At 37.8% G+C, this 17825-nt stretch overlaps 1 protein-coding gene and 1 long non-coding RNA gene across 2 annotated transcripts in view; one reads left to right on the top strand and one right to left on the bottom strand.

Moving 5' to 3' along the window:
• LOC137476935 (uncharacterized) overlaps positions 1–17825 on the bottom strand; it is a 280782-nt gene that overhangs the window by 255221 nt on the left and 7736 nt on the right. The window lies entirely within an intron of this gene.
• The window catches only part of SLC49A4 (solute carrier family 49 member 4), a 65506-nt gene that overhangs the window by 43957 nt on the left and 3724 nt on the right, over positions 1–17825 (top strand). The window contains 4 exon segments of the mRNA XM_068195415.1: positions 168–276; positions 896–963; positions 5831–5958; positions 16293–16475. Of these exon segments, the coding sequence (XP_068051516.1) occupies positions 168–276; positions 896–963; positions 5831–5958; positions 16293–16475 (488 nt within the window).

Genomic DNA, 17825 nt, shown 5'->3' with positions numbered 1-17825 from the left:
ATGGCTGGATACCTTTCTTGTTTTCCCTGGCCCACTCCTCCTTCAGACCTTTGCTGTTTTGCTTGCTGGGCAGAATATAGATTCTAGGGCGTGATTTACTCTCCTGGCTAATGTTGGTGCAATTTTTAATATAAGCTGAGGCTAATGGCAACCTTTTATCTTCACAGCAATTTCCGATTCTTGATGATTGCTTTGGCCTATGCAATACCACTGGGTGTTTTCTCTGGCTGGTCTGGTGTTCTGGATTTGATATTAACACCCATTCATGTAAGCCAGGTAAGTATCTCCTGAATGATAATCAGCTGCTATTTTTTAAGTAGCATGTTTTTATTTTGTGGTAGCATGCAGTTTTATCAGGTTTTTATGTTTAACATGCTATTAATACATATGGATCACTTTACTCTGAAGCTTTAAACAAAATGAACTGTAGCTTTGGCATCCCAAACTGTCAAAACTCTCCCTGCTGACTCTCCATCAGTGGTGAGTGTTTTCAGAACTGTACATGCCTTTTAACAAAAAAGAAGAAGTAGGTAAAAAAATGTGAGTATTGTTGGCTGCTGCATCTCTAGTGAAAGAAAATAATGTATGCATGGTGGAAAAGATGAAGTGGGGAGAAGATGATTTCTAAGCTTTTGATAGAGTATTATAAAAAAACAGAGGACATTACTCAGATTCCATAAAGAGAGGTCACATTTAGGGCATAGACTACTTAGTCATACTTTTTTGTGGTGAATTTATTTCCCAGAAAAAGCCTTGCACTTCAGATTATTGTAGGGAGCTGGTGTTAGCAGTTTGGAGCTCCTGCACAACATCTGTTTTGAAAGTAACATCATCTTATTTTCTAAGCTTTAACACATTTCTCTATGTTTTGTTTTGGTTTTTTTTCCCCTGTCAGGTGGATGCAGGCTGGATTGGATTTTGGTCTATAGTTGGAGGTTGTGTTGTTGGCATAGCAATGGCAAGGTAGGAATAATTACAGGTCCTTCTCCATTTCTTCAACTGTGATTGTCATTTAGTTTATCCTCTTAAGAACAGAACTTGTTTTCTCTCATCTTTCAGAAACATGAAATGGAAAATTCCTTTTGGGGTTATAATGTATTTCTAGTAAAGCAATAATTCGTACCATATTAGTGGTTGCTGGGGAATGAGAATTCCACAAGCATATACCTCAATTTGGAAATCAGATTCTTGTTCCTGACAATGGCTTCCTGTATGCTACTTTTGAAGACAGCTCTGGTGAATTCAGCTGCCTGGTATGAGGAAGAACCTCACTGCAGCACATTTGGAAAGCATTGAAGAAATTCTTTTCTGTCGCCTTCCATTAACACTTTTGGGCATATTGTTTCCCGAAGGGATATAGGGAATGTAGCACAGGCAGCCTACTGACAAAAACATTATGTTCCTCCACAGAAAAATTAGTCTGGGCCCATTTTGGGCAGGTTGCTGGATTCCTGCATAGCCTAACTATTTTCTGCTGTATCCTATGGGCTATAGTATGGTGTCTGTATGCTCTTTGTAAATCCAGACACAGCTGTCTCTGGCCATCATAAATGCTGATGACATTAGGAGTGGAACAGCAAGAAATGGATTGCCCTTCCAAAAGGCTGCTGTTTCTCATTCATTGAGATCCTCTTTAGGAAATGGGGTGGTGGGAGGGAGAAGAAGTCTTTTAGGAGGTACTTGAGCAGTGAGTTTATTATGTGATTAAAACCAATCACTTGTTCCCCTTGCTTTGGGATATCTGAGCATTGTCCTGGCTTTTCTATGTCCACTCTTTAGACTCCACGGGCAGATATCTGCACTTGTTGCACGGTCATGGTGTTGTGGATGGAGAGAGTGATCTTTTTAGGACTCTCTTTTTTTTCTTTTTGAAACTGTTTTTTTCACTTGCTGTGCTTCATCAGAGTACACAATGCATAAAGAAATGTGAGGTTTCACATCCTGATATTTTGCAGGCTGCCTAGCAACTGCAACAGGGGGAGGAAAAAACTCCTGACCTAGGGAAAAGAAACAAGCGCTTCTGTCCCATCCACTCCAGATGCAGGCCAAAGGACTTCATCTAGCCAAACAAAGTTCATGCCCTGATTTCATCTAAAAAGAGTTTTTTTGATTAGCCAAGCTCAGATACAATGTTTTCTCTGTAAGAGAATAGATGTTTAAAAGCAAGTGCTGCCAATGACACAGATGCCAGAGGCTGCATGTTGAAACAGGTAGACTGCCATTTTTTACCGTGAGTTAATCTCTAGTATATTTGCAACATTTCAAAAGTAGAGCTCAGAAGCTCATTTAACTTTACTAGGAGAGAATCTGCAAACTCTATGTCAACATGCAAATCTCAGTCTTTATGATAGATTAATTTATTTAATATATTGCCTGGGTTAAGTTTCAGGAAATGCAGGTGGTCCCTTTAACTGCTTCAAAATTGACTTCAAACCTTGTTGAATACCTGTATTTTGTAGCATTTAGTAAATTTAAGAAATACCAACAGTCTGTCTCCAAATATGCCTTTCTAACTTGGGCGATGCACAGTTCAGATGGGAGGGTTTGCATACAGAAAGGGAGGGAGGAGGTGATTTGTCACTTCTGATTGATGACTCTCCCTCCTAGGCCTATTCAGCATTTATCTGTGTAGGGTTGAATCAATGACGAGTCTGACTGTAATCTGCTGAAAGTTGTAATTAGGAAAATTAAGTAATGATTCTTGTCAAAGCTGACAAGTTGATATATTTCAGTGTCAGAACTGTGATTTGCCAAGCAAGCAGCTCTCTCCCTTAACCACCTCTCAAGAAGCTGTTAGTTTTGGGGTGGATTTTTTTTTTTCTTTTTTTTTCCTGCTAATTTGTTAAAGCAAAATTGGTGCATCTTAGAAATTTGCTCCTTTCATTTTTGTCAATGCAGATTCTATAATTTAGAATTTTAAACAACCTGAGCCTTGCTCTGGAGCATTAGGTCCTGTACATCACAGTAGGTGTTAAATCATCTGTATTTAAAGTAATGCCCAGTTTGGAAATTTGTTTATCCATCTCATTTTCAAAATCCTGCAAGTTTCCCTCAGTATTATACATAAATTCTTCTACTCTCCACCCACTGCTGTCCTGATAGCCATGAACTTACATGTTTAGCTCATGTGTTTGATGCATTTTTATCATTGAAAAGCCTGGCCTATTTTGGGCAGCTGGTAGGTGCTGTACCCTTTGCTGGCAGCTTTCAAATGCTACTAGTTTGAAGAAAAGCAGTGTCAAAGAGCAGCATTCATATAATTGCATGGAAACATAAATCTATTCCCTTTTCTCAGATTTTTTTAAATTTTTTCCCCACATTTGCCAAGGATCATAGATATTTCTGAGGTTTTGTCCTCTGCAGCTCAGTTTCAGTTCCTGCTTCTAACCTGCAGTGTAGTCAAAATGCTGAAACTTTATGGCATGGTGATAATTTCCTTAGGAACAGACACTGTTGTCAGCAGTGCAGGTTTGTGATTTTAACTGTAGGATACAACCTAGGGCTGTATCTGCTGGGAGGCTGGAGACTGTTGTCAGCAGTAGGCTCAGAGATGTGTGTCTGGCAAAGTATACACCCTCTCTCCTGTTGTGCCTACTTTTTTAGCAGTTGCAGGCAACCCCTTGCATGCTAGATGATGTAGAAGGATTTCTACAGAACAAAGGTTTGAAATCAGGTACAGGTCTGAGGATAAAAGTAATTTCTCATATTTTTTGATTGAAGCAAGTATTATGAAGAGTAGACTATATTTACAGTCTTCTTCATTCTCCTGTAACCAGACAAGAAACAGAAGTCTTTCAATTACCAAGTTAAGGCTAGGTTATTATGTCATCTTTTTTCTATTATTTCTATTGCTGGCTGAATCCAATAGCTGAATAAACCTTTACTTTGGGGTACATTTGACCCTTTTGGAGTTCTGTGCTATCTGAGAGCTCTTTGGAGCACACTGCTACCCAAACTGGGATCTTTGTGTCAGGAAGAGTTGCAGCTGCTTGGTAAAGGTAGGTATTTTCTCCACTTAGCTGTCATGAATGGATTGGATGCATATCAACCTCCCATCCCCACATATCCTTGGTGGTTGGATAGAGACCAAGGATTCTCTAGAGATCACCCCCAGACCTGTAGTCTGTGAATGCCCCTCCCAGAAAGCTGATATTTCTCACATAGTTTCATTAGACAGGATCTATGTCGCTGCCCTTGCCTGTAAGGACAGTGATGTTGTCTGCCAGCAGGCAAAGCGGGAGTCTCTGTGGAATAAGCTGGAAGTTTACACTTCGAGATGCTTCTGCAAAGCTTTTAAAATTGCTGATTTTGACCCTAGTGATCCCAAAGAATAATTAAAGAAACTCACTGGCAAACCAGTGAGGCAGTCCTGACTCCTCGATTGGATTGTCAGAAAAAAATCCACCAGTAGCAGCTGACCTCTGGCTATTGGAGATGAATGCATAAGCCACTTGAACACTGCAGTCATAAACTTCTCAGATTATATGCAGCATTGATCTCCCACTACTGCTTATTGAATTACTCACTGCTAAATTCAGTGTGGAATTCAGGCATGGGGAGCATCAAAATACAAGGAAAGAAGTTGGTTTGGGGAGCAGAGAGTGTTTGAGTGCATTACTCCTACATCTCTTGCGCTATATTTGTAAGTTCTCAAAATTTTGGCAGCTTTTCTTGTTTTATCAAGTAAGCTATAAGGTATCTGCTTAAAGAGTGATCTTTGTCAGGGCAGAGAAGGCAGCTGACAGACAAATTTCATCATGGACCAAACTAGGTGGATTATGTTGCCATTAGCCTAATCAAGGTAGGAGCCTGTCAAGAGGGCAGAAGATATGCTTTAGAAATACATACCTAACCTGTCCATCCCAAAATCACTTCTCCTAAGCAGGAGATTATAGAAAATTACTCATGAATAAATGACATTGCCTTTTCTAATATATCTTTCCCAGTAGTTAGGTTGACATCCCCTTTGCAAAGGGCAGTTGCACTGATAATTATGCCACATGAGCCCTGCTCAAAAGCCTTCTGTCTCCTTGAAAGAAAAAGGAAAAAAAAAAAAGATGAAAAAAGCAATTGTACAATCAAGTGGTATAAATATAATAATTCTCTCTATATAACAGCCAGACTGCCCAAGGACTTGTGGGGGGCTCTCCTCTCCCAGTCTGTCGGCAAGGTCTATGTAGAAGAGAAGCAGCACCAAGCTTGTGGCTTCTGGAACTTTTCAACCCAAACCAGCCACTGACAGAGTGACCCCCTGTGTAAGGAGTTCCTTCCTTGCCTAAGCCACCACAAGCTTCATCACCAATGCATCCAAGGGTTCAGAAGCTGTTCCTTGTCATCTTCAACTAGGGATTCTTTGGACTTTTTTGGAGTTTTTCCATTTCCCACAGGAATGAATCTTGACACTTAACTATGTCTTGAATGAAACGCGGCAGCCTCCTCATATGATAATGGAGCTCTGTGTCTGCCAAGGGAGACTGGCAAATGCTGACAAAACAGCGGTGGAAGTAGTGGTGAGATACTGTGTCCAACAAATGCAGAAGAAAAAAAACTCTCCTCTCGTGTTTTCATTTGATGCCTTGAGAATTGTTCTGGTATAGTTGTTACTTAGTGACAGCTAAAAAATCCATGGCTGTTCAGCTTGACAGCTAGAAATATCACCATTCTATAAAAATACCTTTTTTCTATTTCTGAAAATGAGAAATTACTTTTAAATTGTTTTTCTAGTCTCCAGAATGTTTAATGCTAATATACTGAATTAATTGTCAAGCATCACATTTAAATAATATGAAAATCGGCATTTGTACTGCTCTGATGTGTGTTTTTATTTTAGATTTGCAGATTTTATCAGGGGCATGCTGAAGTTCATACTGCTGCTGCTTTTATCTGGAGCAACATTAGCATCAACCTGGTTCACTCTCACCTGTCTAACTACTGTCACTCATCTGCCTTTAACCACAGGTATTGACAATGATTTTAATTCCTCTTCTTTATAATTGATACTGCAGGCAAATATTTGCAGTCTTCAATATCTCCATAACCTGGTTTGGTATCTTTAGTAATACAGTAGTTTTACTGAGACAAAAAAAAACAAAAAACCAAAAAAACACCCCCCAAAAAAAAACCCATTTAGAAAGTCTGTTGAACCTGAAATATCTTCACTGCTTTGAATAACTCAATAAAAAGATTAAAAACTTGAAAATCCCAATAACAGGAACCCCGAATACACATTTAAATTTGATTTGGGGACTAAGTGTTTTTCTGTTTTGAGTCCTTTGGAATAACCAAAGTGAGAAATAAATCAAGAAAAATTAGATGAATGAGAGTAGTATTGCATATAAGAAACAGTGACATGTCTGGGAACTGAGGGTTTTAAACTTGCATTAGTTATTAGAAACACATGGTGCATTTCAAACCAAGGTGACCCATAGTGTTTTCAGCCATCTAAATCTGTCCCTGCACAGTACTGTCCTCTTTTTTTGCACCTGCATGCAGGTTCAGGGAACTCTTCCAGCCCAAAATTAACTCAGCCTGCACCTCAAAAAGACAGGAAAAAAAGCTGTTGGCAGGAGTGGGGGAAAAGCTCAGAGGTCTAGTTGGGCTGCCAGCAAGCTGTACCCTTAGTTGAAAGCTAGCACTGCTTAGTTCTTAAAAATCTGTCCTTCACCTTATTTTCTGCACCAAAGGACTGATCCACCTGTGATTCCAAGACCTTCAACAGAGTAGAAAGTTACAGTAAGACCTAAGCCATCAATATTCAAAAATACATTTATTTAGTGAAGAATTCTATAAATCCATTTTAAATGAAGGGCCATCTCTGTTACAAGCAATTTAGACATTCTAGGAGAAATGAAAACTTTTTTTTGCCTATTTTTAATAAAAGAGTTGGGTGGGGAGAGTAGTATGTAGAGTAGTGTTTTACTCAAATTAAGTTCGAGTTTCAGTAAGTGTCCTTGGTGCACTGCAAATGTCACAACTATAAACTAAAGTGGGTACAGCAAATTGAAATACATGATCAATTCAGGAGCAACACCATCTGGATGGATAGGTCAAATTTGTGCTTTATCTTGAAATTTCAATGCTTTCAAAAATTCTGCTTAAATAAAACATAATTTAATCAATAAACAAATCAAATTTCATGATGGCTGTTGTCAGACTAAATGACAACACATTTCCATCAAATCTAAAATAAAAGCAATAAAAGCTTTTTTCTCATGCTTGCCTGCTTCATCACTACAAGCCTGCAGTAATGTACATTTTTACAGTAACTCTATCCTCTGAATTGATGCAACAAGCCAAACACATAAATGACCCTTCAAGTCTATGCATAAGAATGAAGCAGAAACATTTCAAGAGGGGAAAGTCATTACGTACATACTCACCAGTGTTCCAAAACAAAACGGATGGAGCTCTCTCTGATTTTATTTTATTGTTTTTTTTTGGTAAAGAATTCAGCATGCAACATAGGTTCTATAGGAATTCTTATTTTTTATACCATGTAGTTGCATTGTGCTGGGTTTTTTTTGGAAAGGTCATCCACTGTCAGGACATAAAAATAGGTAGGGTATTTGAGGTTTGATATATAGTGTCCTAAACTAGCATCCCTTGATTCAAATGCAGGGATTGGGTTATAATTTTCATACAATTACCATTTCTCTTAAAATGGATGATTCCTTAGATTAAGTTGTAATTATAGATCAGATTTTTTTCAGTGCTTTTCTTATATATGCCACTGTAAATACTGAACCCTTTTCTGTAAAACACAAGCTTGTTTTGAATAGAAGTGCCAGGAATGTGGTGCATTCCTAAAAAAAAAAAAAAAAAAAAAAAAAAAAGGCAGTCTAAAGCATCAGAGTCTAATATGCAGCCAGAAAATAATAAGATCTCTTTTTTCTTCTGTATAAATTTCATATATATGCGGTGGGGGATGGTTTGTATCAAGCTCTTCTCATTACAGTTCTTAAAAAATAGATGTAATGTGCCTGTTCAATTTAGTTCCTTGTACACAGAAAAGCAGTGCTATATCTTTATGAAATATGCTGTTATGGATGAAAACACACAAGCTATTTAAGCTAATTTATAGGACTTCATGCTAGATTATTCCTCAGTGTAATGATGCAACATGATGATGACCTCTGCATTCACAGTAATTGGGAGAAACGCTACATTTGAATTGATTTGGATGAACTTCTTTTTATTCTTCCCCTTTTAATTAAAAGTTTGAGATGTACAGTGTATCAGAGTACAAATCTAGGAGGTCAAATGCAGGCTGTGGGCTGGCAGCTTTTGGAAGTGATTAGTGGTAGCTGGTACAGGTGGAAGTCACTCTGCATATCAGTGGGCAAGTGTTGACAGTGGACTGCCAAGTAGTTATTCTCTGTGTGTTTTTTGTAGAACTTGAAGGTGTGCAAAACAAAAGCAGACATCATTGTGGGGCTTTTCCCTCATTCATATTTTTTAAAATTTTTTGTTGATTTTTATTTCACCTAGTGTTCTCTTTTTTTTCCCTCTGTATTTTGTTTTCTTTCTTTTTTTTTTTTTCCAGAAAAGGTCCATAAAATACTTTTTATTCCAGAGCCACTTTGCAGGCAACACTGGACACCTGCTGCAAAGCAGGGGTTATGTTATTCAAGGCAGGTTTTGATGTTGGCAGAACGTTCATAGGCTCCTCCACTTCCTCCTGTCCTGTGGCAAAGAGCACAAGTGTTGGGCTTGGCAGTGCTACAGAGCCAGTGATGGATCTCAGTCCACACTTTCAGCCTTATTCAAATGCTGAGGCAGAGCAAACAGGGTTCAAAACTGACATGGAAATTCGTGGGGGTGTACACGAAGAGGTTTTCCCTTCCAACCATGTGGCTCCCATTTTGGGAGGGACGTCCCCCTCCTCTCTTGGCCTGCCTCAGGTGTTGTTCTCTTGAACAAGTCAGGCTTTGCCCTACAAAGCCACAGGAGTTGCCATGTTCAGCAATACCTGGGAATTGCTGAAATATCCACATGACCTGAAGGATTGCTGGTACAGTTAAAAGGCAGCTCTTCCACAGGACAGGACAGTCATTTTGGGGAGGAGACAAGACACCTTGTGGGAGCCTTTGTACTGGCCCAGGTGTTGAGGCAGGCTTCACCACAGAAATGAAGGCTGGTTAGATGGCATCATCATTGGCTGCTCACCTAACAGCTGCTTGATCTATGAGTAAAGTTTGCATCTATAGGCAGACCCTGAGTGCTTTTCCCAGGTCCAAACCCAGTCTTTTCCTTTAGCATGTGGATATTGGGTGACAGAAGCTCATCTCCCTCTTCTGAAAACCCTCTGCTTGTCCCCCAGCCCCACCTGGGCTCAGAGCAAACAGTAGGTGGATGTATTTTTATGGAAGCATAAAAAAGATGAGAGAGTTTGGCCAATTATTCACCCTAAAAAAAGGGAAAAAAAAATCTCTAAATATTTGTTTTTAAAATACAAGCAAACCAAACCCCTCTTTTAACTGGTGTTCTTTGTAGCAGTTTTAGTAATGTCTGGTTTGAATATTGGAGAAGGTATTTGAAAATATTGTCACAGCAAAATATATTTTCCTCACCTTGTTTGTATAATATTCTTCTAATTCCTTTTAAATAGACACAACATCATTTAAAGATATTTCCTACAAAACATAATTATTTAGACTGGAGACCTTTAATGCAGTTATTAAAAATCAATGACTGCATTTGTGGTTTTAAATTACACTGTTTGGGATTGTTTGTGTTGAGTAATGCCTGCATTGCTTTGAATTTGCATAATATGCTCCATTTTTCCTCCTCCCATGGAGGAAGACAAGTTTTGTGTCATTTGCTGACTTCTTAATGTAACTCCAAAAGACTTTATAAAAAGTGTATTCAGAGTTGTGTATATGAACTATAATAGCCAGTGTGGGGAAAAAAGAAAGCAAGGCAATAATGATACAGTGCCAGCTACTATATCAACTGTCTAAAACACCTCTCATCAGCTAAGCACAGCTCTCCAAAAACCTTGATTCTGGAATTGGTTTATATTTTATGCAAGCCTGAATTTTATTTTAAGGAATTTTAATTTTAATGTATATTATTTGCATTTCAGTTTCAAAGACAATTTTATGTACACATCGAGCATTAAAATAGTTTTGTCCATTGAATTCTCAGTGCAGCTGCTGATCTGTTTCTCTTTGCCAAGTTCATTGTTAGTTTGCTTTGTACTGAACTTCATTATGTGAATTTATGTACAATGGGATACTTCGACCCAAAATAATTGCATAAGGCATTGTATTGCCAGTTTCAGTATCTTGCCACTTTGTATTGCTGGTAGGATCTCTAGATACAAATACTGGCATTTTCCAAAAATTGATATGCAACACTAGTTGCTTGCAGCTCAGACTGAATGTTTTCAGTGTAGCATATCAAGAATATTCTAATATTTATGAGCACATTCAGCAGAAGTTTGCTTTACAAAATCTTTTCTAGTGCTGCATGGCAGACACTGAATACGGTGGCAACTCCATAAGCTGATGACTATATTTAGGTTAAGCAACCCACACTTTTATTTTCAGGTTCAACAGATTGAACATTGTAAACACATCTGTCTCTCTGTCCTCATCTACAAAGCACAGAAAAAGAGAGGTGTTAATAATATAATACTGATTGGTTTATTATAAACAAGATGTGCTTGATAAGTGTAAGGCAGGGCAACCCAGAGCATAAAACAGAGGCCTGAAAACATTAACCTGCTTAGGGCTTTGGGCAAATCATTACCCCAAATCCTGCTGTGCTTTTCTTACTCATTAGATGGGAATAATGACCTTTGTTTTGCTGACAGCTTCTTTAACTTCACAAATACAAGAGTGCTTAAAGAAGAACTAATTTAGGGGATTCTTTTCTTCTAAAAGACAGTGTTTAATAGTATACAGTGCTTGAAATTTGGGAAGAGTCTTTCAGGGATGAGTATCTATGAATCTAGGCACTTTAAATATCCATCAATAGCAAACCTCAAATATTGTGTATTTCCAGCCGTCTCCTCTTTCTTTTCTTGAGGCTTACTCAGTAATTTTTTCACTTCTTAGTTCTCCAAACCGAATGCTCTGCTTTCAAAGCAAGTTCTACATGTTTTTTCTCCTGAGAAGAATGTAGAACAAATCAAATTTGATCAGATTTTTGATTACTTTCAAAACTATATCATGAGATAGCAATTTGATCAGTGCGTGCTGGAATGGAAATCCAGGCAATGAAACATATTGATGTTATAAATGTGCACTACAGAGACATCTTTCTTCTGTTGTGTTTTTTCATTCCCATAAGTGAATTACAGTAAAATTTACTGTCTTACCTTAAGGTAGTCACATTTCTCATTGAAAAATTAAGGGTTACTTCTTCCATGACTTTTCTTACCATGGCCAGTAGCAAGAGTTATATTATAGAGAGGTTTCATTCTACTTTAATGGACTTTAGATTTTGGCAGGAACTAACTTGAATTGTTCAAATTGGTCATGGGGATACTGAAGCACTGAAGTCAACAAAGCCTGCATCCACATGAGGCATTATCCTTTCACTTTGATGTTTGGAATACAGTTATAATGGGCACTGACGAAGTGCCCTAGATCTCCATAGGTTTTGCTTTAAATTGTGTGCTGCTTCCAAGAGAATATATTCCATTGTATTTACTCTCCTGTTTATCTATAAAATTTGTGTGAGTTTTGGCTGAGTGTGTCTCAGAAGAGAACTGTTGCAAAATGCACAGAGTTCAAGAGATTCTGGCAGAGGACTTTGGAAGGAGATACTGTACCCCTTGCTTGCACTTGATACAGCATTTCCTCTGTAAATTTATCTGAAAACTATTTTTTTTAAGAAATGGTAATATTTCATATTATTGTTAAAAATCAGCCAAGATACATGTGCCAGTGGTTGATAAGAACTAGTTACATCAGTTGAGGTCCTTCCATCAATTTCATTTGGGTTTGGATCAGGCTCTGTAGTTATACATTTAGTGATGGTATAATTTAAGAGTAAATTGCTAAACATGTTGCAGAACATCCTGGAAAATTCTAGGAAATTGTATGTCAGAGATAGCTGAGTCTCCTTCTGCTGCACTGCAAGCTCATCTGAGGACACCAAGTGAAGGCTGTCATTTAAATCACTTCACTGTTTGAATTCCTAACTTCCCCCCCACACCTTTTTTATTTAACTGGTAGAAAGCTTTTGCCACAGCTTGTGGCTCGGAGAAGAGAAAGTCTTTTTCTGGGATATGGGCATGTATTTGCCATCCAGTAGCTCAAGGCCTGTAGGAGATAAGCCAGTCGGGAATTTTCCATCTTGCCACTTTTTCTCCTTTTTCTGCTAAGCCACTGTATCACCATCAATCCCAAGTCATCTAACTGGTAACATCTCTAGTGCAGTTATCAAGGCACATTTTATTCCTTGCTTCCTTCCTGGCCAGCAGAATGAGTGCTGAGGGAATAGCAAGGGTTACCTCATACCTCAAGCATGAACATGACATGATGAAACATGGCTTGAGCCTCCTGCTGCAGCAGCTCCTGCCAGTTCTCTGAAACAGCTGTGCTTCGGATGGGTTTTTTGCCTTTGCTGATCTTTTTGCAGTGGTCAACCTGAGAAATAGCTGCTTAATGTATGCAAACATCTTTTAAACTATTTCAGTTAATACCATGTTTAAGAAACCTAGCCCAGTTCCATCGTTGATGTCCATAGCTGCCATTGTCTTGGATACACATCTTTGTACATAACTTCATAGGCAATTAATTAATTCCTTTTCCTAAGAAAAAGTTGTGTTGTTTTTTTTTTTTAATAGTAGTAGCATGACACACTTCTCCAGTGTATGCCTATCCAAGTTACTTATTCTTTAGGACATAATGTTAGCTTCTTGGTGAATCATCTCTTTTTTTTTTTTTTCTTTTGTCAGTGCTTTCAGATCCTTATATTCATTTCCAAGGACTGTCATTAAGATTGTCTTAATTGAAAGAACATTTGCTGTAACTTGAGCAGCTGTTCTTCTTCAGTATAAAATCGTGGTAATTGTTTGTGTTCGTTAGGCACAAGGTCTCTGTGAGGGAAGGCAAATGGTCCCTGTTAATAGGTGGTATCTCCCTGCTGTCCTGTCACCCATGAGCTGGAATATGAGATATGCTCTTTAGTGTGTGAAATAAAAAACAAAAACCACTTCTGAACTCTGATTTTACTTGTTTCTGGGACTTACTTTTCTAAAACTGTGTATCTTATCTTTGAGTTGCTGTGTAGTTGACCAGTTGGATTTGTGACTCAGTTGCTAAATTACTGAAATAAGCTTATTTGTGTAGCATTCAGGATAATCCTGGCTGATTTACAGATGCATGAGATAAAAAGCATTTTAAATGTGCTGTTTAAAGAAGGCTTTCAGATATGCACATCTTCCTCATTTTCAGAGCTGCTTTTTGTGGTTTCCCAATTAAAAGCTATCATTTCCTTTAGATGCTAGAACTTAAATTGGCATCTACCGGATGCTATATTGTGTCTGTCCTTTTGCTGTGACATTTCTGCTTATTAATTCCAAAGATGTGTGTACCTGTTACCTCTACACAGACCTTGCTTTACCAGTACTGCCTGTGGTCTCAGCTGAGGTGCTGTCATTGGTGTTCAGCTGGCAGTTCTTGGTGTGCACACACAAGGCAGGCAATACTTGGGGCAGCCAAAGGGTGATGCTAAAGCTGCTCTGCTCCTCTCAGTGTGGAAGTGTGAGGCGTGTGCCAGTGGGTGTGTTCCTCTGAGTGTCGAGACAAGAACTTTGAGGGTGTTGTTTCTGAGGTACAGAGTTACTGCCCTTGTTCACTTGTGGTCTGATCATCTTGGTACCTTGCAGTGAGTGGTGAGCGATGATGTAATTCAACTGGCATATTTTAAACTAGCAAATCTAGTTTGAAGGCTTCTTCTCATTTTATGGAAACCTTGGCACCTACTGTCTTTAAATGGCTGCTAATTTTTGCTTTCATCTCAGTGACTCTGTGTTTCTGGAAATAATATGTCTAGACATTGTCTCTGTTCAGAGGCACGATTTCCCTTTCCTGGCTGTTGCTCCTTCTGGAAGACGTTTCAGCCTTCTTGCAGAGGTGCTGCTTCTGACACTCTGTTCACTGCTCCACTTTACATGGTGCTGTTGTGGCTTTCAGCAGCTTCTCAGCTATTTCCAGTGTTTGAGTTTGAGTAATTAACTATTTCCACTGTTTGAGTTTCTGATACAGAATTACAGCGGGGTGCCACCTTCTCTTCTTTGGGGGAGGTTCTGAAAATGTTCTCTGGAAATTACAAGTCTATCTATAGACATCTTCAACTGAGTGTAGTAATAAGGGGCAAATGTTCATTTGTCTTAAGAGATTCTTCTATTTCATTTATGTGTTGGTCTCTCAAGCCAATACAAAAATTTCAAACCACTGAGTGTGATTGGGTATTCTGCCTACACCCAACAGCAGTTAGAGAGATTTAGATCGATATGCAGCAGTGTTTGAAGTAAATGGGAGTTCAAAGAGTAGCTCATGAAACTTTAAATACTGGTGAGGACTTGCAGCAAAAGTCTATGGATCTTGTAACTAGGGAATCGGGTCTTCAGTGTTAGCTAGAGGGGCGCATTGGGAAGAACATCCTAATATTGTGTGGGGTTTTTTCTTTCCTCTCTGACAACTCCTGGACATATCTTGCATCTATGTCTTTGATTTATTCTGCAGTTTATGACAGGAGAATTCAAGAGAAGGAAAAGCTACCCTGTTTTTTTTTGAGGGGGTTGGTTTTGTTTGGTTTTGCACGTGTTTGTTTGTTTTTCTTAACAGCTCAGAGTACTGTGGTATATTCAAAAAAGCAGGGCCAGCTCTCCCTCTTTTTTCCTGTCCAGACAAGTCCTCTGTTGAAAAATAAATGTCCTTGTGCCTTGGAAGCAAACCACATGAAATAGAGGATGTAATAAATAGCACTTTCTGCTTCTTAATCCCTTTATTTCTTTTCCCTGATTTTTTATATTTTAAAAAGCTGATCTATTTTTTTTAAGCTGAGCGTTTCCTGCTTCCCAGCAGTTTCTCAGTTGAAAGCTTGAGCAGTGCTTAACAAAAGATGAAGCAGAGTTCTTTCTGTTCTCCCCTAAGACAAAAGAGTGTAAATTAAACTGAAATATGTACACATATATATAGTTATATGAAAAAAAAAATTCTAAGGATTTTGTACCATAGAATCTTTTCATTGCAGAGAAAAGGCACTATAAATAATTTACCTCTGACTTCATAACACTTTTGTATCTGAATATTTTTTCTTTAGGTTTTTTTAGTATTTTAGTAGGAGCCTCAGAAATTATTCCAGAGTTTTCTGATTATTTAAAGCCTTTTGATAATTTCCTTCTTTTTACTTGGTCAGTAACCTTGGGTTATTAAGGTTGCAAGTCAGGAAATCTCTGTCCAAGAAGGCACTAAGAAAAAAACTTACTTAAATTTCTAAATAGATATTAAATTTTTGTGAAGTTTTGTGGTTTGTTTTTTTTTAGTCCAGAAATAGCTATAATAAATTTATTAAGTGATAATATAAGTATATTAAGTTCTGTATTAAGTACGGTGAAGTACTTGGCAGAAATTTTAGAACAAAATAGCTGAGGTTGCTGAAGAAATGTCACATTTTTCTGTTGGTTTGTCCAAGAAAAACGGTTTGTTGTACAGCAGCAAATAATCTGCATTATCAATTCTGTCCCGTTCCTGTCAGGAGCTGGGTGCCCTTCATTTCCTTTTGAAGCCAGAAGGGATTCAACATGTTGCAGCTCAGGCTGTGCTGAATACTAATGTCTTGATAGCTGGTAGATCATTAGTATTTATTTGTAAAATGGAAGCAAAATTAGTTTTGACCTTTATATCTAAGTCAAAAGGTTAATCCATGTCCATTTCCAATTTGGTGCATTAATTGCTCCCTGTCCTAATTGTGCGTAGGACAATATTTTATGTTTGTTTCAGAGGTAAATTAAAATGTAGGTGAGGATTTGCATTCATAATTTTGTTGTTTGTTTTACTTACAAATAAAGTCCAAATCACTGAATGTATCTTCGTGGATTCTGTTTAAATAAATAGATAAATAAATCAATCAGTATTTCTGATTTTTTTTTCACAAATCAATGTATGCATTCTTCCTAAAGCTAGTGGGATGTTATTTTCTTTTTGATACACAGAGGATAAAAATAAGATTATGCATTTTTAGGTTATTCAAATATTAGTATTCTTGGCAGCTCTGAATAGGAGGGAAAAACACCAGCATAAAATTAATAACTGTTTTTGTTTCTGTCATAGCTACACTGTACACATCCTGCATTTTGCTGGGTATATTCCTCAACAGCAGCGTACCAATATTCTTTGAGCTCTTTGTGGAGACAGTCTACCCTGTTCCAGAAGGAATAAGCTGTGGAGTTGTCACCTTTTTGAGTAATGTGTTCATGGGAGTGCTTTTGTTTTTCCTCACATTTTACCATACAGGTAAGAAACATGAGCCACTTGAAAAATTTAATACTCCTTAAGGAAATACCTTTGTCAGTAAAAGGAAGAATATGCACGTACAATTTCTGTTAATAACCAAATGTTTGAATCCAAGCAAGGGCAGCAAGGAAGGAGAATTTTAATTATTCTTTGCTATATGCATGCTTATAAAAATGAAATTTCTTAGATGCAAGATAATTCTACTTGAATTTGCTGTAGCCAGAAACCACCGAGGTACACACTGTCATCATATTTTATAAAGGCCTGGGTAATGTGACCATTAATAATGTTTGTACTTATGGGTGTTGAGCACCACAGTAAAGCTCACCCAGTGTCATGCTCTTGGGTAGAACTGTGTTGCCCAGGAGGGGCAGAGCAGAAATGCCCCATTTAAAGCCAGCTCTGTTCAGTGGGTCAGAGGTGCCACTGCCCAAAGACAGAACAGGCATTCCTTTGGGTGGCCTAATCCAGCTCTAGAAGATTTCACTTCATGTTTTTGTCAATTCATTCAGACTTTCTCGTCTCTCAAGTATTATTTGCTTCCTCCTAACTCATAATCATAACTTAAAACTTGCTGTTTAGTAGACTATAATACATATTATTACTCTAAGCTGTAAAATAAGAACCCAGCTTGCTTTCAAAGGGAAATGGTCTTTATTAATGGTTTTCAAAGATGCGGATTTTTTTCTTTGTATTTTGTCATTATGGTAAACATTTACTTCATGGTGTAATATTTATAAACCATTAGAAAATGTGAGCTTTTATATATTATTACTTCTTAAGATGTTGTATTTTGTAACTAAGAGGAGAGTGACAAATTTCAGATTGAATTCTGCTATAAATTATCAAGGTTTCAACCTGGGGCAAATTTTCAACATGGTTTGTCTTTCTGCCAGGAAATTGCAAGCAGGATGACAACCTTGTTCCAAATTGTGGTCTGTGAACACAAACAGAGAGAAATTATTTAATTTTTTTTAATACTGATGCTGAACTGTATCATTGTAAAATCTGAATGCCATCTGGACTAGCCTTGGGTGGTGTGAGAGCTAGTCTTTACATTTTAAAGTATACTTTTGATAATAATTGGTGTGAACTCTGTTCACACATACTGTTGTTTCTGACATCTGTACCTGAGCTGGAAAGATGACACAGAATGTTCAGAGAATTTTTTCAGTGTTTGGCATTACATAATAAATGAGGATGGGGATATGGTGTCTCACTTCTGATGAAAGAATTACAATAGAATGGACTCATTCCCCCATAAATAAATTCAAGACCATTTTTTATCTCTCATATTTCTTTCCCTATGAGATACCAGTAAATGCAGGTTAGAATAAACCTGAAATTGGT

The sequence above is a fragment of the Anomalospiza imberbis genome, chromosome 7 (genome assembly GCF_031753505.1).
Source record: "Anomalospiza imberbis isolate Cuckoo-Finch-1a 21T00152 chromosome 7, ASM3175350v1, whole genome shotgun sequence".
Taxonomy (NCBI): domain Eukaryota; kingdom Metazoa; phylum Chordata; class Aves; order Passeriformes; family Viduidae; genus Anomalospiza; species Anomalospiza imberbis.
The sequence above is the reverse complement of the archived record's forward strand: the minus strand, read 5'-3'. Positions and strand labels throughout refer to the sequence as shown.